The sequence below is a fragment of the Haemaphysalis longicornis genome, unplaced genomic scaffold (assembly GCF_048455015.1).
Source record: "Haemaphysalis longicornis isolate Haplotype H1 unplaced genomic scaffold, Haemaphysalis longicornis Haplotype H1 scaffold_3, whole genome shotgun sequence".
Taxonomy (NCBI): domain Eukaryota; kingdom Metazoa; phylum Arthropoda; class Arachnida; order Ixodida; family Ixodidae; genus Haemaphysalis; species Haemaphysalis longicornis.
The window spans coordinates 107,384,550-107,407,659 of NW_027526335.1; the positions used below are offsets into that span (position 1 = coordinate 107,384,550).

The 23,110-nt window shown below is 47.2% G+C and overlaps 1 protein-coding gene across 1 annotated transcript in view; it reads left to right on the plus strand.

Moving 5' to 3' along the window:
* Window positions 1–1,414: 1,414 nt before the first annotated feature.
* Window positions 1,415–23,110, plus strand: part of LOC144173377 (uncharacterized) — a 24,496-nt gene continuing 2,800 nt past the window's right edge. The window contains exons 1-5 of the mRNA XM_077701835.1: window positions 1,415–1,805; window positions 16,310–16,519; window positions 17,349–17,423; window positions 18,798–18,836; window positions 19,317–19,400. Coding sequence (XP_077557961.1) covers window positions 1,719–1,805; window positions 16,310–16,519; window positions 17,349–17,423; window positions 18,798–18,836; window positions 19,317–19,400 — 495 coding nt within the window. The 5' untranslated portion in view covers window positions 1,415–1,718. The remainder of the gene's footprint in view (window positions 1,806–16,309; window positions 16,520–17,348; window positions 17,424–18,797; window positions 18,837–19,316; window positions 19,401–23,110) is intronic.

The following is a 23,110-nucleotide window of genomic DNA, read 5'->3' on the forward strand; positions in this document are numbered from 1 at the left end:
TGCTGGTTCCCCACCGTTATACACAGTGGGATATAAATACACAAAATCCTCGCCTTCTCCCTTCGCAATCGAAATTTTCAGAATAGTAGAAATACAACTTCCCCAAGAGGGTTCAACTTAAATTGAGGTTGACTCAGCGCGCAATGGAACGGAAGATGATAGGTGTAACATTAAGGGACAAGAAGAGAGCGGAGTGGGTCAGGGAACAAACGCGTGTTAAGCACATATCAGTATAAATTAAGAAGAAGAAGGGGACTTGAGCACGGCATGTAATGCGAAGGCAAGATAACCGTTCGTCATTAAGGGTAACAGAGTGGATCCCTAGAGAAGGCAAGCGTGGCAGGGGGTGGCAGAAGTTTAGATGGGCAGATGAGATCAATAAGTTTGCGGGGATAAATTGGTGGCAGTTAGCACAGGACCGGGAAATTGAAGATTAATGGGAGAGGCTTTTGCCCTGCAGTGGGCGTAGTTAGGATGATGATCATGATGAAGATGATGAATTTTTTTGATATAGAGAAAATGCTGTCCTGGGCCTGGGCTTGGACGTGGCCCCACTGCATGTCGCTGCGTAAATTCAAGGGGTTGGCTAAAGCCACGAGGGTGAATAGTTTTCAGCTCGAAGGAGGATGTCGACGACTATTAACGAGTACAGGGCGACCGCGAAGCGGGAGAAACGCTGCTCATGGGGAGCGGGTCTAAGCTCCCGTTCCTCATTTTATGTTATGCGCTAGAGAGGGTGCCTGAATGAAACTTCATGGGTTTGACGAGGAACGAGATTCTCTGTCGGGAGGTTCCAGCTATTCGGAGCTTCACGGCAGGGAAAGATGCAAAGTCTTTTAGCGTTTCCTTTTTTTTTTATTTTTGGCGTTGCCCGCTGAACAAGAGTAACAAGAACAAAAATAAGCTGGAATTCAACAAAATATGCAAAGACACGCGCAGTGCTCATGGTACAGTATAATCCTAGTGGTGTAGCAATGAGGACGAACCGGCAAGTAATGGTACAGACTACATCGATTTTGGGGCAACAAATTGCCAGTACAAAGATCGAATAAAGAAGCCGAGAGGTACAAGCTGTGTTCCATGCGCAGCTAGGCTGAGGTCATTTTTTTTGTCCCCTGTGCACGGAATTCCGGTGCACATTAAATAACAACGACTCGTTTAAAATAATACTCATCATTACGCCCCACTGCATAGATTCCGCATGAAATGCCCGCCAACTTCGAACAATTTTCTTGCGCTTCTCTGTCGGTGGCCTTCTATACATAGCTTGCACTGACGTCACTGTATACCGGCCACCTTGTAGCGCTGCCTGCACGGTGGAAGGCTGCAAACTTATGTGCCGCTCTTATCTCGAGCAGCACTGGGGAATTAGCTGGGAGCAGTACTACAAAAAGGGCTGTGGTGACGTCACGTATAGCTTTCCACTGTTTAGTTGATTCATCTACCCGCTTTACCTGCTAGGATAGGCTATCGGATGGCTACTGCAAATTACAAAACTGTTTCTAGACAACGCTTCATCCTTCTTGCTTTCTGTTTTGTTTGATATTGGTTACAAGACTGCCATCTGGTGGGGAGTTCGGTGAACTGGTGCTCACGTCACTCACGTCACAAAGAGAGCATCCGCACCAGCAAGCACAGCCGCTGCAATTGCTTCCGCCCCCTCGACACACCCCTTTTCACGAAGTGCAGCTCACCTGGTGTTACTAGTGCCTGCAATCATGCCGTCAACTTTCGGGAAAAATTTGACCGAGTGCATTCTTCTGAGGTGCACGTGTTTCAAACTTTCGGCCCACATCACATCTTTGGTGAGTGCAGATGCCATTTGTACCGACGTCGCGTTGATCTTGCCGCTGTGTTTATTGCTTAGAAGAAGAACAGCAAACCAAGAGAGTTGAAACGAGTTCATCGTGAAAAGCGGGGCAAAAGCAGACGTACATTTTGGGAGAAGAAATGGATGACCGTGACGAGTGCAGTGTGTTGTCCATTTCTTCGTCCAAAATGTTTGTTCTTTATGCAGTTTTTCCGCCGTGCTATTTCATTCTAGTGGCAAGCGATATTATGACGACGTTCCACTTTGTTCGTACCATCCTTCGTGGTTAGAAATGAAATTCAGGGGGGTACGCATCAAAGCACTATCACGCGTTCCAATACTGAGGAGGGATTTGTCTCAAGGAATTTTCGCGAGAATTTTCGCGAGTTAACCGATTCTTGCCTCCAATTCGTGAGCGCATCTGTAACGATGCCGATGCTATCGCGGTGAGAGAGCGGCAATGAAGCTGTTGCTTTTAACCGTGAGTATACGTTCGAACCACGCATGGGGGGGTATGGCGCGCATCCGCGCACCGGGCGACTTCCACCATCGAATAGCATGCGTGAATATTAAGCGTGTAAACAACCATTGTTTAGTTGTTTAGCATTAGGTCTTGGTGCCAGATAATAGCGGTGAAACTCCACTACTACCCGCCGCGGTGGCTCAGTGGCTAAGGCGTTGCGCTGCTAAGCACGCGGTCGCGGGTTCATTACCGGCCGCGGCGGCCGCTTTTATGGTGAGGTGAAAAGCAAAAACGCCCTTGTGTACGAAATTTCGGCGCACGTTAAACATCCCCGGGTGGTCCAAATTAATCCAGAGCTCTCCACTACAGCGGGCCTCATATCCCAGGTGTAGCTCCGGTGTGTTAAACGCCACCAACCAGACTACATCGGAGGCGGTTGTGCCATTGGAAGTGCTGCCGTCATCGTCTTTAAAGCTCATCAACAGGCCAAACACCTGAGGCGTCGCTGTCAGAAGCAGTGGCGGCGTCGGAAGTGCTTTTATCGTCTTCCTGAAGCGTGATGACGATTGGGTCAATGTGGTCACTTCCGCACATCACTTGCTCAAAACTTTGCCTCGAGTGTTTGCACATGCCTCGCAGCCTCCCGCCAAAGTTCGGCTGTGACTTCTGCAACCTTATCTTTCGGCAGCTGTTCCGCATGTGTAATGTTAAACTGCGTGTTGGCTGCTGCCACAACAGCGTTCTTCACTTGAGCCCAGATCAGTTCAATAGGATTAAGCTCAGTGGTAAGGCGGCAGCCTTACCACGATAAAGCTTGCCTTCTGTGCAGCCGTGTCGATTCGGTAGCTGATGAAACGTGGCCTCACTCGAGCAACTATCCCCAACAGCTGCTTCTTGGTAAGCCCAGCGCCGTACTGGATGCATTTGCTGTCCAACCACACTATGACCGTTCCCTTGAGGGAATTCGTCGTTGGCACTACCTTGGTCCGCCGTGAGAGGTAGGAGGCATTGTCCATCACTATGACGCTACCACTTGGGAGCCTCTGCAGCACACCGTCAAACCAGCTCTCGAATCGGGGGGCCGTCCATTTCTTCGTGGTAGTCTCTCGTCTTTTTGCCACGGAGCACATCGAGACATCCATCAACGAAGCCATATTTGCTGCCTATGTGAGTTACAATGACCCGCTAACCTTTACCTGAAGGCTGCTTCAGTCAGGCCGCGCCTGAAGGCGTTTACACTGGACTTCACAGTGGTGTCAGTCCACACAGTCGACGTCGTGTGTCCTGCCGTCACCCAGGTCTCATCAAAGTAGAAAATCTGCATTTTCCGCTCGGTACCGCCGAATGTCCCTCGAGTACTCATGCCGCCATGCGAGGATGCATCTTCCCGATCAAGCAGCAGAGAGTTCCAGCTGTTTTTCTCCCGCTTGAAATCGATCTCTCGAAGAAGACGACGAACAGTCCACGGCTCCAGCGGCGGGTCACTTGGACGCTCCGAGAACTCCTTTGTGACCCTTGCCACCGTCGGTATCTCGTTGCGGCGAAAAAAGTCGTGCACGCAAGACCTCAGCGCGTTCAACGCACAGCTGTCGTAATGTACAAGGCACTGCGTCGCTTCTTCTCAGAATTCCGCGGGCGTTTTCGAGACGGCGTTGACAGCACTCCACCAGTGACTTGTGCCTCCTTCTTGACCGCAAACACGGTCCGCGAGCGAATTCCGAGCATATCGGCGACAAATGCGGCAGTATCTTCCACGGTGCATTTCGGCTCCCTGGCCCGCCAGAACTCATAGCAGTGACAGATCAGTTTCTGCGCAGTGCTGTTAGCACATTGCCACTCTTGTTCCTCTTGCTTAGGGTCCTCGGTGTAGCTGATGAAGCTCCACCAGACTCACCAGGCAAGAAAAAAATCGCATGCCGATGTTACCACGTGGGGATCCATCACGGAAGAAAAGCCACAAACGCAGTCTAAGAGCCGATGAGGGTACGCGCGGTGCAAGTGGTGTAGGCGGCACACTATGCATACGCGAATGCTTCAAAACCTGACGTAGGACGTAGGAACTAATGCACGCGTAACTTAACTGACACGTTTTTAAAGAAAAATGGCTAAAACATTCCGTTATGCAGCGATGTCAACTAAAAAAATGAAACCAATTACATACATTCCCCCAAAAGCTAATTTGGTCCGCATTTCTTTTTTTTTTTTCTGCCGCACCACGTTTTCCATAATGTTTTTTTAACCGAACTTAAACTTAATCGAGGCTACAGGGACGGACGTGTACGGAAACAGCACCTGGGGCCAAATTCTGTAAAACGGTGGTGCTCATTTTGAACTGGCGTGGTGATATGCATGAGAAATGACTGTCTTCCTTGTTTCGGGAGTCCCGCAGCGCCGCTCTGAGCAAGTGCGTCGCCCTTGTCGCCCTATCTTACCTTCGGCCAGACGACCTTTTGCGGACGGTGGGAAGGGTAATCAAAGGTGTTTGAAGTAATATTTGTAATGTAAATGTACAGTCTTGAACAAAATTTTCTGGGTCTAGCGTAAGCCTTCTGGACCACAAAGAATTCAAAGAATAAGCTTAGCTTTTAACGGTGACAAAATTATTTTATGACGGTAATACAGAAAAGTGTTTTCTCTAGCTGTAAACACGTGCGAGTTCGTATGGGAATTGATATCTAGGCTTCTGAGCAGAAGTATATATACTACCCGTAACGCGATATACGTCAGCCTCACTACGCTAAATCCAGTGTTGTCTATTTATTTATTTTTTTTACATTCTTACCCTGCCATTCCCATTCCCCCAATTTTATTGTTGCTTTAAATGAGGGGCTGTATACACCCCCACACTAACCTCTTTTAAAATCGTCACATTTACAGCACCATTTTATTAAAACATCATTCAAAATGATGAACCATTGTGTTGGCGCTCTTTGGCCATCGTTGCCCTTGCGCCATAAAACAAACAGATACAAAAAGCCTAAATCTTGTCCCAACACTGGAAACCTGATGAGGCAGAGATGTGGCAACGCGTATACAGTGCTGACGGGTGGTCACGCGAAACACGTCACGTGGGCAGAGCAGGTGCATGCGAGTCACAGAGACCTCTAGGGGAGCTGTCACGCATCGTGGCGCCAGTGTTCCTGTAGAAGTAATTGGCGACAAGACACAGAAACAAAATAGAGGAGACGCAGGCGCCATCTAGCAATAAAGCGGACATCTTTCGCCAGTATCGCCGGGTGAAGCCTCAATGCTTTCGCCTTCAGAGAACGTAAGCAGGCTTAAGTGCCCCGAGGAATTGCCGTTAGGCGCCATAAACACCTGTACCATACCATACCTGTACCATACCATACCTGCACCATAAACACCTGCACCATAAACACCTGTACCATAAACACCTGCACCATAAACACCTGCACCATAAACACGTCCACCATAAACACGTGCACCATAAATACCTGTACCATAAATACCTGCACCAGCGGAGCTGACCCCTCCATGAGCTACAGTGAATTCGAATTTCGAGTCGGGGGGTTATAAAGCGCCGTAGCTACACCCGGGCTACGAGGAGCGCCGTAGTGGAGGGCTTCGGATTAATATTGAGCACCTGGGGATCTTTAACATGCGCCGATGAAAAGCGGCCATCGCGGCCGGTATAGAACCCACGTCCTTGCGTGTACGCAGGCATACGCACTAACCTTGCACCGATGGGGCTGTTCCGTAAACTCTGCATCTCGTTGACCGTGGTTTGCACGGTCGCTGTCACTTCCGCTGACGGTGCTCTGGAGAAAGGCGGCTTGACCGCCGTCCGGATATACGGGCTGCTCCCCGGACGGCCGGCCGCAGGCTGGAGGGTTGTGCACAGTATTGGCAGCACTCCCTCGGCCATTCTCGCTGTTCGCCGAGTCAGGATTTGCAGGCGATGCCATCTCCGGCTCCAATTCGTAAAACGTCTGCGCATACGGTTTGCAATAGAGCGTGATGGTTGGGTTGTACTCAACCGTGAACTTAATTCTCTTTGGACAGAAATGCGAATGCGGACGCAGAAGCTTGGACGAATTGGTACGATTACTAGAAACGCGAAGTGTTGGCAAGGAAAGGGCATCTTTTTGTGTCTCGTTCTTGCCATATTTGGTCTTGGTCAATGCAAAACCAGATTATTTTCCTTCTCTCTTCTCGGTCTTTCGCACACTATCTTGCACACCCAATTTGTGTGTATGTGTACGTGTGCGTGTGAGTGAGTCGTGCGCCTAAGAGAGAGAGATAGAGAAAGAAAGAGAGAGAAAGAGGGAAGACAGGTTGCGTTGGTATTCCGTTGGTCACTTCATTTCTCCACGTGGAGGTATGTTGGCCTAATTGTTGAGTTGAACCATGAAGCCCATAAATTACCTCAGTGTCCCTTTCCTTGTGGGAAGTATCTTTCGCGATCATTGCATTGTCAGCAAGCAGTGTAACTAGGTGAATACTTCCGAATCTGTGTTGACAATTTTGATATCTTTTACAGAACCTTTGCAAGTTTTCCTCAAAACGGTTCGTCTGATTACCGGCACAACGTATAGGGGGCACTGTTATTTGGCCACGTTCGTTCAGGCCCACTCACCAAAAAAGTATACGCTCCACCTAATCTCATGTCAGCCGTGAGAATTTCCTTCGGGAAATTCTCCCGGCAGTTTTCATTAAGCTGGCTGGCCTAAAATTTGCTGAATAATATTACGTCCTCATGTAACCTAACTTAATGTCACCGAACCTAGCGTAACCTAACCGAACGCGTCATAACCTACCCTAAGCCAGCCCAACTGCAACAAACCTAATTCAGCCCAACGACACAGAACACAGCCTATATTAAACGTAATTGCACCCATTTTAGAACTCCTGTGCGTCGACCTCTTGATATACTAAAAACCAGAGTAAAAAAAGTATTAACAAAATCACGCTGGCGAAAAAATTCCGAAAGTTAAAAAAAAAAAACAAACACCGCATTGTCGGATTCGCACCTGAGCATTCTCGTTTAGATTAGAACCAAGTACTATACCGCAGCCCTACAGGGACAGCTGCAAACACGGCTTTGTAGGGAATATTTATCACTTGCATAGAAGCTCCGCGTAGCGTGCTTAGCTAATGAGAGGCGAATGCCGTGAGAAATTTCTGACGGTAATTCTCACGGTTGCCGTGATAATAGGCACTACCGGAAGTGTAAGCTCTAGTATTAATAGCTATCGCCATGTATCCACCGTTATTACCACCATTAGCTTATTGAAATGTGCTCGAAGAGACAGGAATTACCATACTGATCTGCTAACGTACTGTCCTTAGCCAGTGAGGTATCTCCTCCCTCGTCCGAGCTAGCCATTTGCCCCTTCAGCTTCGTTGTAGCGAGACTGTCGATGATAAAAACGCCAGCGACTAACATTTTATGTTAGGACACGCACGTAATGTTAAAAGCAAACGCGTTATGCTCACCTTAGAGTGTTGCCGCAGAAATGACAGCCGTCCACGGAAGGCCTCGAGTCCACAACGAAAGGTTGTTCTTTTAAGTGCAATGCACTTCTTAAGCGACCCTGAACCTGCGTCCACCGGCGATGTCCGCCCACGTGGAGATGGGCGCGCGCAGCCTGGCCGCTGACATGGCACATACCCATGTGGGGGATTGGCCAGGAATCTCCTCGTCTTCCTTGGCAACGGGGGGAGATGGGCGCGCGCTGCCTGGCCGCTGACATGGCACATACCCACGTGGGGGATTGGCCAAGAATCGGGCGTGAGAAGGGCTAATGCACCTGCTTAAAGGAGTACTGACACGAAATTTCAAAGCTGAGATCCGCTCTAGCAATCAAGTACAACGACAACACAAATAGGTGTCTGTGAATAAATGCATCTTTCTTTCTTTGTAGTTGTGTGTGTGTGTGTGTGTGTGTGATCTCTCTTTCGCGAACATTACCGAACCGCGCAAATTCAACTCGTGCATTCGCACTTTCACATTCTTCCCCTCGGGGAAATGCGGGGAATTTTTAACTTGGGCTGTCGGTCTGGTGGTGACAATGCCGCTGCCGTCAACGGTATGGCGCGCGTACTAAGGAGGGATTGATCTGACAAAAATATTTGGGGCTAGCTTAACTCGGCGGTTACACTGAAATCTCAGGGATTCGATATTGTAAGGTAATTGCGGCTGGCGGGAAGTGTAAATGAGCAAGTTTTCTCAACAGTGCAAGGGAAGGAGAGCAGGTGAACAGCGGGCTACATTCGGAATTCATGTGGTGTTTGCTTCGCTGTTAAAATTCAATTTTCTTCTTAAAAAGCCGGTTAAACCAGACGGAACTACAGCCGCTTGTGATGTTCAGCGCCAACTAAAGTTCGTAGACAGCGTTAGGGACACTGTCTACAAGATACCACTGACATAAGGCGAGCGTGGTGCAGATAGGCCCACGTCTGAGATGTGGTCCGCAAAGATGTTTGCTGCGCGTATTAGGACATGTACTTACAATACTACTGTTTACAAAACGAAGACATTAAGGCGTTGTGCTGCTGTGTACGAGGACGCGGGTTCGGTTCCCGGCCGCGGCGGCCGCTTTTCTGGTGGAGGCGAAAAGCAAAAACGCCCGTGTGTACGAGATTTAGGCGCGCACGCTAAAGACCCCCAGGTGGTCAAAATCAATCCGGAGCCCTCCACTACGGCGCGCCGCATCGCCTGCGTTGCGTCGGCGCGTTAAACCCAACAATCAATCAATCCTCGCATGTGAGCGGAACTGAGTACACAACTCTGGTTGCGCAACCCACATACGTTGTAGCATCTTTTTGAAGCAAATAACTACACAGGGACCAAAAATTCTGCAGAAATTCAGAGAATTATCTACTAATGCGTAGCATTCTTATCTAGCTTGTCTCGAGTGTGAGTTTTTTTCCAGCCAATTTTTTTTTGGTTTTTCCAAATTTCGTCCGACCAATTATCTTCATTTACGTTATGTAAACGATGACATTTGGAACTTTCCCGAAATCTGCCTTATTGTGGAAATGCAGGGAGTTACACGGTTCGCCTGTTTCCGTAATTATTTTATATTTTTCTTTCTTTGAATTTTCAAAATTTCCTGCTACCAATTATCTCCAATTACGCTATTATAACGATTACAGGTAACACTTTTGCGGAATTTCCGTTATTGTGGAAATACAGGGTGTTACACGGGCCTGGCTGCGGGGGTACTTGGCAAAGAAGGCTACGCATTAAAACGGGGATGAAAACTGAACATGCAGATACACGCAGACGGACAGATACGGACACATGCAGGGACACAGGCATGAACCAACTAACCCTCATAAGAATCCTACAAATGTCGCTGTTGTCGTGTCTGATCCTTTGCAGATCTTGGGGCATAAGTTAGCCAACTTGCGAGGAGCAGGAAAGGCTGACAGGTTGTGTGCCACTCTGTGGACATAGGGCACTGGACAGGGTTTTCGCGCTTAGGAGCGGCTGCCCTATGAGGCCCACCACCCTTCATCTTTTGCAACAAAGACTCGGGCACTACTGTCAAGACCACTAAAGGAAAGCCAGCCGTCTGCAACCTGAACACCTTAGCGACGACGCTCTCTTGAACCGTGTAGCGGCGTGACCTATTTAGGACTCCTTGAAGATCAGCTGAGAGAGAGGACTTTGCCCAGAAGTAGACTGCATTTTACTAGCGAAAAATAGACGCGGACGAAGAAGAAGTACACAGGACACTCGCTAGACTACAACTAAAATTTTACTTAGCGTCCGTGAAACAAAGAAAGATAACATATCACCACGCCCTGCCTCTACACATCCCCACACACGCCAGCCTATGTGTCACACATGCGCCCTCGTAGGTAGCATATCTCCTTATCTGTAAGAGTGATTGAAGGGGTGCTGACACAATTAACTCCTTCCCTGTAGATCTGAAATGCCTGTCACAACCTGTCAGATCTGGACGTGACCAAACTAGTCGCGAGATTAAAGAGGCATTTCAGATCTACAGGGAAGGAGTTAATTGTGTCAGCACCCCTTCAATCACTCTTACAGATAAGGAGATATGCTACCTACGAGGGCGCATGTGTGACACATAGGCTGACGTGTGTGGGGATGTGTAGAGGCAGGGCGTGGTGATATGTTATCTTTCTTTGTTTCACGGACGCTAAGTAAAATTTCAGTTGTAGTCTAGCGAGTGTCCTGTGTACTTCTTCTTCGTCCGCGTCTATTTTTCGCTAGTAAAATGCAGTCAGATAACCAACTAGCCCAATTTTATGCCTTAACCAGAAGTAGAGCCTGGTGTGCCTCCTTCCGCGTCAGTCGGCCAGGCGATTTGGGTATTGGCCGTTTTTTCGGCCACCTGAACGAGGCGTAGTTAGAATATAGGTGGTCGGGGCTTCGCAGCAGGTTCTCCCAGTGCTGTGTGTATTTGATGACAATGGGAGGGGGGGGGGGTTAGAGGAGCCTTGCTAAGTGATCTCTTCTGGCATTTCCACATATTGTGCAGGAGGTCTGCGTGGTTTTTGAAGGTTTATTGAAAAAATATAGTTACATTGAAATACATTAATGGATACATACAGAAGGAGGTCCCAGAGTGAAACACTGTCGGGGGGACCTCCTGTAACAACGTTATATGGTGCAAAATTCCCAAAGGTGTAGCAGCATTCGATTGCGGTAGTGCAATAAAAATTATTCAATAGAAAGCGAAAACATGGCACAGAAAGAAAAGGCATGGTACCGGATTGGTTCTGCGAGTTGTTCAGGCGGCGTACAACACACTGATGCGTTAAGTGCCGAGATCCGAATAGCTCTCAAAGAAAAAAAAAAGCTTTTTAATCTATAGTGAAAACAACTTAGGGAACGAGACAATTTAATTTCAACCGGTATTGTGTTCTAGAATGCAATGCTTGAAAAAAGAACTGTTTGTTTGCCGTAATTGGTGCCTACTTTTGGAAGGAGGAGGTTATGATGCTCAGAAAATATGGTAATGTTAGAGTTCGTGAAGTGATCGTGGGGAAAGCCGTCAATGACGATGGCATGAGAGCGAAGGCGATAGATCAGCAGTCCTAACTTGATTAGCACTAAGCGTCTGAGCGGAAGGATTTTCAAACTGTTGTAAATGGAAAATGTAGGTGCCCTGTAGGTGCTGAAGCTGATTATGCGAATAGCTTGGTTTTGCAAGTGCTCAATCCCAGATAGATGCGCTTGGTAAGTGTTTCCCCATGATGAAATGTAATATGAAATGTGGCTGTGAATGAAGGCAAAGTAAAGCAAACGAAGTATGTGAACAGGGAAATTAAAATGTGATCGCAACAAGACACGGATACCAAAGCATAATTTCTTGGTGAGGGATTTAACATGCAGATTGAATTTCAAATGGGGGTCTAATGTAATCCCCAGAAATACAGCTGATCTAGATGCGGTTATGCAGTGATTACGAAGAAAAACGGAGGGAGTTGAAGGAAGCTGCCTTTGATGTGAGTGAAAGATCATAAAGCTGGTTTTAGCGGAGTTTATATGAAGCTGGTTTTTTTCACACCAAAGACAAATATTTTTTAGATCGTTGTTGAGTCGATCCGTTACATTTGTCAAAATTTCGTCCCCAACAAATAGTGTGGTGTCATCGGCATAGAGGATGCAATTAGTGTATTGAAGGCAAGTAGGTAAATCGTTAATGTACAAGAGGAAAAGGAAAGGGCCTAACAGGGAACCCTGAGGAACACCTCTGTTAATAGTTGCTGGTTGTGATAAAGTCTTTGCACAGTCTTTGCACAGTCTTTGCACAGATCCGAAGTTATCTTCGTGGTGTTCTTTTCCCCGGGGCTTCTACTCCAAGCCGCAGCAGCGCTGAGGATCTGACCTCGGGTATCCTCAACCGACAAACTCAGCCTCCGATACAAAACTGTACATTTATTTACAGCCCGGCGGGCGGCTAAAAAACAGTACTCGCGCGGAGTCCGAAGACGACGGGCCGAGCTCTCCTGCGCCCGGACCGCGTCTCCCCGTCTCATCTTCCCTTCCTCCTGCCGCTGAGGGGCCGGGAAGAAGGAAAAGCCAGTCATCTTCATCGGTGGCCATCCCATGTGGTGGCGGTTAAGGCATCTGGTGCGAGCAGGCGCGGACTTCCTCGGAATGCGCGGCGTTTCAAGGCGCCGCGCGACACGTGCGTTTCATTTGTGCGCTGCTCGTCCCACGGCCCGCTCCAGTTGGTGCGTCGAAGCGCCCGACATCCGATCTGTGATATTTCGGGGGTTAATGACTAAGACAAGCTGAGGTAAATCGTTAATGTACAAGAAGAAAAGGAGAGGGCCTAACAGGGAACCCTGAGGAACACCTCTGTTAATAGTTGCTGGTTGTGATAAAGTCTTTGCACAGTCTTTGCACAGATCCGATCTGTGATATTTCGGGGGTTAATGACTAAGACAAGCTGAAGAAACCGCCCTTTTGACAGTCTTGGAGTATGTAGATTCATAAAGTAACAAATCTTTTCTTACTCTCGGCCTTTAAAGCCAACGTATGCGGGGTTTGGTAACATTGATTGATTTGATTGATCATAGGGTTTAACGCGCCGACGCAACGAAGGCGATGAGGCGCGCCGTAGTGGAGGGCTCCGGATTGATTTTGACCACCTGGGGATCTTTAACGTGCGCCGAAATCTCGTACACACGGGCGTTTTTCCTTTTCGCCTCCATCAGAAAAGCGGCCGCCACGGCCGGGAATCGAACCCGCGACCTCGTGCTCAGCAGCGGAACGCCTTAGCCACTGAGCCACCGCGGCGGGTAGGGTTTGGTAACAACATAAGGTTCATGTTTAACTACAGTCATAGCTAATGGGAAACACAGGCTTTTTAACACGAAAGTGTTTTATGCCAGGTACAGCAAGACCTCACCGACGACATATCCACCACGAAAATGACATCTCCAAAAAAAGCTCCATTGATGCGGTGGCGCTAGGATTCGAGCCCACGATCACTCTGGCCGCAACTGGAGGTGTGAAACGCTCTGCCAAAGGAGCTAAGAACTCCAGCCTGCATAGCTCTACAAACGCGCTTTATATCCTTCTCTATTCAGATGTTGCTGCCGTCTAGGAGAGGGGAAGAGTAGTGCGTCATCACGCTAATGAGCGTCGATAGTTTGCGCCTCGGTAGGACAGCGTATAGCAGCCGTTTTTTATGCTGCGGGTGTGATGGCCCCGTGCACGGTGGAGGAATGATTCCTCCAGCGTGGCCCCGTGTAAGGAAACTGTGGCATTAAGGCAGAAAGGCAACTGCGCCGACTGGAGAATGTTGCTCTCTTGATTGCTTTGGTGCATGCGAGAACAGGCGCCAGCGGGAAGCGGAACGCGTTCACGCATTCACGGTCCAAGCTACGAACTGTGTCTGTCGCGTACAACAAACTGAGCTCGTCGCAACGCAGGCGCCTGCCGTACACGCCACGGAGCAGGACCGAAGTGGTCGCACCTTTGCCGAAGCGACCTGTCAGCAGCACGTCACTCGCCAATCACACCCACTAGACTGCTGCCGACCCGCAAATCATGCTCTTTTTGCTGAAGCGGACCGCGACTTCACTAAACGATTTGTGACAAATCGTTCGGTTTCGTTCGCATGGTTTGCGAGCGCCTCGTGTTTCAATCGGAATTGCGCAATACTCCGGAGCGTGTAATCTAGTCTATAATGTTGATGCGTCTAATGGTCCCATGCCGACGAAATATAAATAGCGATCTGCAAGTTCATGTCGATGCACAACAAACATTCAACTGCTCCTCTGAAGGCACATTTCACTTTCGTGTTTAACGATTCCCATGAAAGAGGGACCAACCACATTGTTACCACTCATTGACACTCGGCTAAAATATCCGTAGTGGTGTAAAGGTGGGTTAAAAGGCGAAATTACGAGTTGAGGATTTTAAAAGTAGTAGGAAGTGAACATATTTAGAAACTTTTAGTAGCATTTCTTTGTCAAGTATACGCTCCACATTTCTATCAATACTGGCCCAACAAACTTCAAAAAGAACTGTCGCCATGAAAGATGCAATACACACCCCTACATTGAACAAACAATTCGTCCGTGAAAGAAACAAACGTAGAATGTAGGTAAAATTCAAGTAGTGTTATAAAAAGACACTACATGCGCGAAACTAATCAGATGGCCGTATTTAAAAATTGAGAGAACCTACAGTTTTTTTTTCGTTGCGAAGGGATCTAGCAGCTCAACGGTGCTGGGGTGCTTTTGAAAGAAAAACCGAGTAACTTGGCACTGCGAAATTCCTCTCTCGCTAACGATGCATGTAAAGGGGTAATCGTCCTTAAGAGTCTTTACAGTGACCGACACAATAACAGCAGTAAAAAATGTGATAGAGCCGGATGAAAGAGCCCTTGTAATTATCGTTGCCATTGTTATCGAGGCATGATTTGCTTTATAATCCACAGACCAGAAATTATCATCATCATCACCAGCCTGTCTACGACCCCGGCAGGGCAAAGGCCTCTCCCATGGATCTCCAATTAATCCCGGTCCTGTGCTAACTGCGACCAATTTATCCCCGCAAACGTTTTGATCACATCTGCCCATCTAATTTTTGCCGCCCCCTGCTACGCTTGCCTTCTCTAGGGATCCACTTCTGTTACCCTTAATGACCAACGGTTATCTTGCCTTCGCATTACATGCCCTGCCCACGTCCATTTCTTCTTAATTTTTACTAATATGTCCTTAACACGCGTTTGTTCCCTGACCCACTCCGCTAGCATCTTGTCCCTTAATGTTACACCTATCATCTTCTGTTCCATTTCCCCCTGAGTCATACTCAATTGATGTTGAGCCCTCTTAGTGAGCCCCCAAGTTTCTGCCCCGTAGGTGAGTACCGGTAAGATGCAGCTGTCATACACTTTCTTCTTCAGGGACAATGGTAGGCTGCCATTCATTATCTGAGAATGCCTGCTGAATGCACTCAACCCCATTCTTATTTTTCTAATTATCTCTGCCTAATGGTGTGAATACGGTATCAATACTTCGTCTACGTAGATATATAGGAAGACCAGAGTAAGTAGACCAGAAATAGGAAATCCTCAGCCCAGAGGTAGGAAGTTAAGGGTTGAGGGTAGAGAGGTAGAAATAAACGTCATCTTTAAGTGACAGGGCACCAGCATCCCAGTAAGCGTCTAGCCAATCACAGTGCGTCGTCTGTGTCTAGCCGCGATGTGTTCATCCTGCATGTTATCTGCCGCACACTGGAAAAAGCAGCAGCGCGGGCGCGGTGCCGTGCCCGTGTGCGTTGATCTAAAAAATGCGGATGACGAACTAAAGGAGACTCACATGATCACATGCCTATAGGACGACGGGGTTAAAAAGCATCGTGTACCAATACGAAAAGGTTTACCAGTAAATACTTATGGCCTAGTTTGGTTCTTTCAGTAATATACCACTTTATTGTTTAAATAAAAATAAACAAGAAACACATTTTTTGTTTGTCTAGTTTTCACTAGATGGCGCTGGCTGTATAGCAAGCGAGAGTCTTTTATATTTATTTCAGTACAGAAGTCACACATTTCTAAAATAAGCAAAATAGGCAGTTGTAAATATTTGTATGCATTTGTAAAACATTTCGTATTCGTGCTTGATGGTTCTTAAGTCCATGGTTCATGTAGTGAATCCCACAGGAATGTTCACAGGTGAGTCCCTCTTAAACCAAAGTGTATCAACCGAATGGCGGTGGATATAGCGACCACTGTCGTTGAAAATGCTAGCACCAGAGGTGATCCTCCTCAGAATTTTCTGACATTAGGAGCATCGCCGCAGTGCGCCTTTCTATGCAGTTTTGACCCGAGCTTGGGTGTGCGTGTGTGTGTGTGTGCCTTCAGTTTTTAAGACCTGCTAAAGAGACTCGGACAACAGAAGGGAGTGGACAGGACTATGCTGGCATCGAACAGCGTCGTGCTGGCTACTCTGTTCTCGTATCTGCGACTATTTAGCGAGCTTAAATTTCTTCAGACCGTAAACAGGCACAGTTTTCAACATTGCTTGAAGCGGTGCTTCGAGGCTGTCCCTGCAGTGTGCCGTTTGGGACACAGTGTGGCGGCCTGGTGGTGGCGGTGCTGGCCTACCTGTCCCTCACGCGTCTCAACGTGCTCAGCATGGACAGTCAGCGCTGGGGTCTGCACGGGCACCAGCGCGCCCTGGTGGTGCTGGCCGTCATCGCGGTGGTGCTGGGGTCCGCCAGTGCTCTGGCGGCCGTCCTGGGATGCGTCGATACCCTCTTGGCTCGAAGGCCGCACAGAGCGGTAAGACTGGTAGCCGCGTAAGACCACACGAGTTGCTTCGTTGCTGTGCGATTCAAGCTATTGTCTGAGACGCAAAAGTAGTTGGGCATCGTACTTTGTTAAACTTGTAAAGCCCGGGATTCATGTTGGATTGCCGATCAGTCCGCAGTCTTCCCCCGTGTCACGACGCGAGACGTTAGGTGCTCAATGGCTGCATCACTTTCAAATACGAAACGTGTAAGAAGTGGCCACCCGGACGCAAACTATCGCCACATCCGGTTTTACTTGTGGGAAGCGCTTTCACTGCTGGTCTGTGGGAGCGGGACAGCAAAGGTTGATCGCACACTGTTCAGTTCATCTATGTAAGCTGGTAGCGTGTGGGCTCCCAACAGCTTGCAGGGCCAGCAGTGATGTCAATGAAACACAAAGCTAAAATCGGTGGTCAGTTATTTAGTTTTAAAGGAACAGTCTAAATACTTTCAACTCAAGCACTGAATAAGGCACGCTTTCTTTATTCACCGGGAAAATTTCTGATTGAAATTCGCACTTCAAGATGTAGAAGATCAGTGATTTCAACTCGGTACATCGAGGGAACGGAAAACATTTATTCGCTCCAATATAAACGTGTCCGCAATAATATGCAATCGTTATCGCGCACTTAAAAGTACTGGCATAAGGGTCAATACATGCGCGCTACATTCTCGTGTATAGTGAATTAAGAGGCCCATCTTTAACTCCATGGTTTCGGGTATTTCTAATAATACTGCGGCCTATATTCAACTGTATAAAATTCGGACACATTATTTGACAGTGACCGAAAAACCAGCCGGTCTGCCTCACTTTTTTTCAGCTGGACGTCGTTGCCGCCATTCTCATCCTTGCTCAAATCGGGGCTGGCTCGGCAGGCTTCACGCTGATGACCTGGGTAAGCCGTATGTGTACGGTATTCTTTCACGTCGAACCAACCATTTGGATACGTACCACAGATTTTTTTAGGCTGAGCAGATTGGCTTCGAAGGAGAATCAGTAAAAAATAAGTCATTTCGCGCCTCTACTTTTTCTTTGCAAATTGCGTTGAACAGAAATAGCGTATAGACGTGGAACGACCTTATTTTTCTTGTATGTCTTTGTCTTGTTAGATGTCGCGTTATTTCAGGTTGTTTTTACCACGACCTGGAATGCACCAGTAGCACTTATTTCCTTGGACTCCCCCCACACTTAGCTCGTTGGGTATGGTAATCACGTGTGTCCGAACCTCTAGTATTTTTTTTAGTACGTTTTAAAGTGACTTATAAAATGCCCAGAACAACTAGGGTATTTTAACAGCAGTCAATGAATATAAGTTGCTTTTATCAATATTCTCTGTATTTCTGTCTTGCACTAAAACTATACGACTGAAAGGTATAACCTCAGTGGCCTGCATTTAAAATCTTTCCACGGAGTGCTGATGCTCTTTCCGCTCTTAGCCGTGTTTCGCTGCTTAAAGCAACACTTTGGAATGTCACCGGCGTCGTTATTTCAGTTCACCTGTATTCCGCGCCGCGAAAAAAAAATTGTAATTAGCTCTGATCGAGCGCCAACACGACTGAGTAGGGTTCACGTTTGCCGGCCTAGACCGCGGTACCGGTCAGTTTTATTTTCTCCGTATCATTCAAAACTATCTGTTTCAAAGGACGGGAACGCAATTCAGACTCGATAGTTTGGCTCGCAGGTTAAGGTGATCATAGAAAGCGTACCTACAGTTACACCCGAAAGGACAGAAAAAAAAAAAAAAAATCTGGGCCATCTCCACAAACGTGAAACCTGGGGAGGGACGAAGAAGGCAGTGTATATGTGTATTCTTGGCGCCTTGGCGCTTTTGCCCACGGAGAGGAAACCGCGGGTATACAGCTTTGCTGTAAAAGTCTCGGGTCTTTGAAGTACGAAGCGTTCTAGCGCGAGACGTTGGAAAACCATGTTCCGTTGTGTTCTTTTAAAACGCGTTAAGTTCTAAAGTGAGGCGTAAGCGATTGTACGGGTGTTTTAGTACCGTGACTGCATCGACGATGACTTGAGACGGCTGCATGAGACGCCGACAGCTCGAGCCCCTAAAGGGCTTAGCCCCTGATTGGGTGAAAGCGGGGGAAGGGGAAGAAGAATGAATAACTGAAATGTAGAAAACCGCGATTTTCATAGATATTGAACGGGGGATGTGGTGGAATTAAAAAATAGTATTCTATGAAGGATCTTTATTCTTTTTCACTCCTGCCAAAGTTATTTGATTTTCTTCTGGATAAATTTTGGTTGTGTACACTTACAGGTACGAAACGACATCCCGCAACGAAGAACCAATTGCAAGGTAAGTGTTCTATTTATGGAAACTCTGGGAGCGTTGGAAGTCATGTTTGGTGTGAGCGTTGTCCGCAAAATTTACCGGAGTAACTTCCGCTCGATTAGGATGCCTGTCCACCCGTCTTCAAGAACAGTATGTACATTGTCCACGCTGCTTGTTTTTCCGCGGCTCCTGTCAGAATTGGGGATTGTCAGGGTCCTGACAAGAGTAGCTGAGCGAGAGCACAATTCGCTCAGGACTCTAAAGGGAACTCTAAAATGAGTCAAGTTTAAGAAAATGTTCATGGTTTTAACCACTCGACATTGCTAAGTTGGTGGCCCTTCAGCATGTTAAAGTGCTGTTCGTAATTTAACGACTGCGTGCGTGTGTCTGCGTATGCGTGCGTGTGTGCGTGCGCGCGCACATACACACGCAGACGCACACAAACCGAAGCATCGTTCAGTGTGGATGTAAGGTATATTTTGTTTGTTTCTGCGCTTTATGCAGGACTGTCTGAGGAACATCATATTCGTGTGCAACAATCTCCTTCCGGTGATCGGCTGCTTGCTTCTGGTGTCGGCACTGGCTCAGGTTGGCTGTCAATATTCTGCTTCCGCCTTAGAACCGTGCAAGGAGAGAAAAAGTAGTTGATAGTTGTCTGGTTTGAAAATAATCTGTCATGAAATACGCATGTGTGTAAATTAACCGCTGAACTGAGCAAAACGGTGAGCTGTTTACATAAAATTTGAGATATCATACCGTTATGGTTAAAAAAGACGCTCTATTATTCGTTATTTTTCTCTAAGCTTTCCAACTGCGCTTTAGTATGGGGCACAACTACTACCCAGAACTATAACAAATTGCTCTTGTTGCAGAAGAAGGTATTAAGAATATCTGAAAATTACTACGGCAGGCCTCAATACGTATACCTACACATGAACTTTTTTTAAAGCATTCACTTCTTAAGGCAAATAAAATATACTGCTACAAATTACGTCAGTACATTAGGGATAACAAGTTATACAATACTCCCAACCCTGTAACCGCCACACAACATAACTTGCGTAGACTACATCGACCAATGCCGTCTACAAGAACAAACTATGTTCGGCAACACACAGATTATCAATCCCCTCCTTATTGAACAAAGTTCAGAAACATTTATTTTCGCCAATGGTTGTCAAAAACACAGATTAAAAATGTCCTGTTAGAGCAGTTAATTGCATGTAGCTAAAATTTACCGAAGCATAAAATAAATTGTTGCAGCGAAATTGTAGATATCTATGCTGAGGTAAGTCTCTGTTTCGGGTTTATTTTGTTGTTCGTTCTTTTGTTGTTTTGTTGCATTGTAGATATCTATGCTGAAGTAAGTCTCTGTTTCGGGTGTATTTTGTTGTTCGTTCACTCCTTGCACTGCACGGAAAAACACGCGAGTGTTTTGGCACCATATCCTGTGTGAAAATTTGGTTCTGTATTCTTTTTTGTGCAAAGTAGTCGCACATTGAGCGTTCGAGGAGCACGACTGCAAATGTACTCTCTGTAGCCTTCTTTTTTTTTTTGTTTTTGTACACTCGACTGCAAGTGTGCAATATAATATACTGTGCCCGCACGCTGCCTGCCACCGGAGCAGGGCCCCAGTCAGGCTCCAAACCTTTAGCCTCTGCTCCCCTTTCTGTACGGAAAGAAACAATAAAGAAATAAAGTAGCGAAAAAAAATCTGCACGAGGCGCTTTTGTAAACGTTGTGAGGATGCGTGATGCCACCAGCACCCTGGATAACCCAGACATAAGCTCCGTGCAACAAGGGCCCTTGACAAGCTCACATCGACGAGTTTCTTGCTTCTTTTTTAAACAGGGAGCTCGGGCAAGTTGCCAAGGATCAGGTTAACCTCAGCCGACAGCACACATGACCTGCTCTTATATATCTATGGGTTGGGGTATTTTGAAAACCCCGCCTCGAACTGATCGGGCTTAGAGAAGGGTCAGCACCGATGTCGTTTTCAAGCTTCCGCTTCCCCGCTTTCTGATTATGTCATTTGTGAGCAAATAAACTCTATTAATTGTAAATCGGTTTTATAATTTAAGAAGTTCAACGACGGCGCTGCTGGCCAAAGTTGCAAAGCTGGGAAAATATCAGGAAGCATGCTTAACGAGTCGCTATAGAACGCCAGTGGAATAACTTTGCGCAAATGAAGACGGGCATATCCAAAATCAGTATCCCTTACACTTAAATCATGTCGTTATTTCCGAAACTGAACTAACCCACGATACTGAAACTTCTCGAAGAAAAACGTGATAAAGTGGCCACTGAAGTTCACCGCGCCACAAGCCCAGACGCGAAGAAAAGCTGCAGAAATCACATTGTGCTAACATTTCCTCAAAGTAACCTACTGAAATCCCTTTACAGCCGAATTCCTAGCGTCACCCTGTGTATCTTCTTTCGCCCTTGTTACAGTTACGTTAGTAATCACATTTTATTATGCTCGATACCAACTAACTTTGCACCTCAACTCTCTCCACTGTTCTACAAGGTCTTCCGCTCCTGATTCATGCCGCTGCTTCAAATGCGAATGGTATATGCATGCTAGCACCTGCAAAAACATAGCCAGGGAGGTGTATGGGTGTCACAACACCCTCATCATTTTGGTCTTTTCTTGTTCACGCTCCGCATCGGTATATAATACGTAAAAAACAAAAATAAGAAAACGTTTGCACGCAAGCTATTTTTCCTTTTAGGATTTTTTGCCGGTGGCCTATAACGCCCTTCGAAAAATACTTCTGCTGCGCCACGGAACACCTGCCCGCGGGTAACACCTGTTGAGGGAAACTAAGTCGGGCAAAATTCTTCTTACGTGAATATACCGTTTAAAACTGCAAGACAAAGGAATTCACGTGTCTTAACTTCAATGAGTCCCACAAAGTGGCTACTATAACGCGAAAAGGTTAAGCAATAAACTAATGCACATCCTCTATGTCTCTGAGAACATCATTTACCAAGGCTATAAAAAAGGTTCGCTGATGTTCTTCCCTGGAAGATATGTCTTCACAGCTCGTCGGAGGGTGGAGTGGCGTTTGGTCTTGGTGGCGACCCAGTTCAGCGAGACTTGCTTGGTCCCGCGCCTCCATGACGCCGCCGGGTTTATCATATGGCAGCGCATGACCCGCTCCAGGGTTTCCAGCGAACGAACTCACGTTTTCAACAGAACGTGGTGCTTTTGCACTGATAAAGCTGACCCCTCAAAGTAAAGGTGGTAATGAGGGTTCCCCTTCATGCTTGACACTAACGCACTTAACAGTTCGGTATATATTACTTGACAGGGTCGTTCAGCTAATATGGGAATATGGGATCGCGTCTCCCCCCCTCTCTCTCTCTCTCTCTCTCTCTCTCTCTCTCTCTCTCTCTCTCTCTCTCTCTCTCTCTCTCTCTCTCTCTCTCTCTTCTCTTTCTCTTTCTCTTTCTCTTTCTCTTTCTCTCTCTCTCTTCTCTCTCTCTCTCTCTCTCTCTCTCTCTCTCTCTCTCTCTCTCTCTCTCTCTCTCTCTCTCTCTCGTATGCGATGGGACACTTACCGCACTTACTCGGCAAGCAGGGCCGGATTAAGGTGGGGGGCTACGGGGGCTGCAGCCCCGGGCCCCCAGCTGTCAGGGGCCCCGTTTGATCATATGAAAAAAAAAATATCTTGAGTGTGCTCGCTGCCGCATTGAAAGTTGAATGTAGGAGCTTCAACCTCACCTTTACTCCGAAGCTAACTTGTGACAGGTAGGGAGGAAGCGGTAAGCGGGGGGGCGCTCACGCTATGGTTGACAACTTTCGAGTCTATTTCAATTTAATTTAGCTATTTCAACTCATCTTCCTTGTTTTCCCGAGGTTTATGGGAAGACGCGTTGGACCAACAGTCGTGGGTACACAGCTTGACCGGGCCTAAAAAGCCACATAAAGAGGTCCGAGCATGGCTCCGTCTTTTTCGGCCCAGCTCGTTTCGGTAGTTTTTTCGGGACACGGACGTCGAAGTAAGCGGACGTTTCGGCGCGCGCACGTTTCGTTATAAGAAAGGGTCAGGCATACGAATAATGAAATAATGTCTGAAGAACATTGTAAATTGTTTAAGCCTGAGGGACGTTATATGTAATTATTGACAACTCCCCTACGGCCCCATACACAGTTTCTGTCACAAATTTCAATGTATAGCGCTTGCCAAAAATTTTATTGCGATGAACACCGGTTCAATAAAGCTAGTCTGATTAGTTTAATTGCATAAGCGTGATTGATATCGACTCAATATTTCTCGCTGAATGGTCAGCGT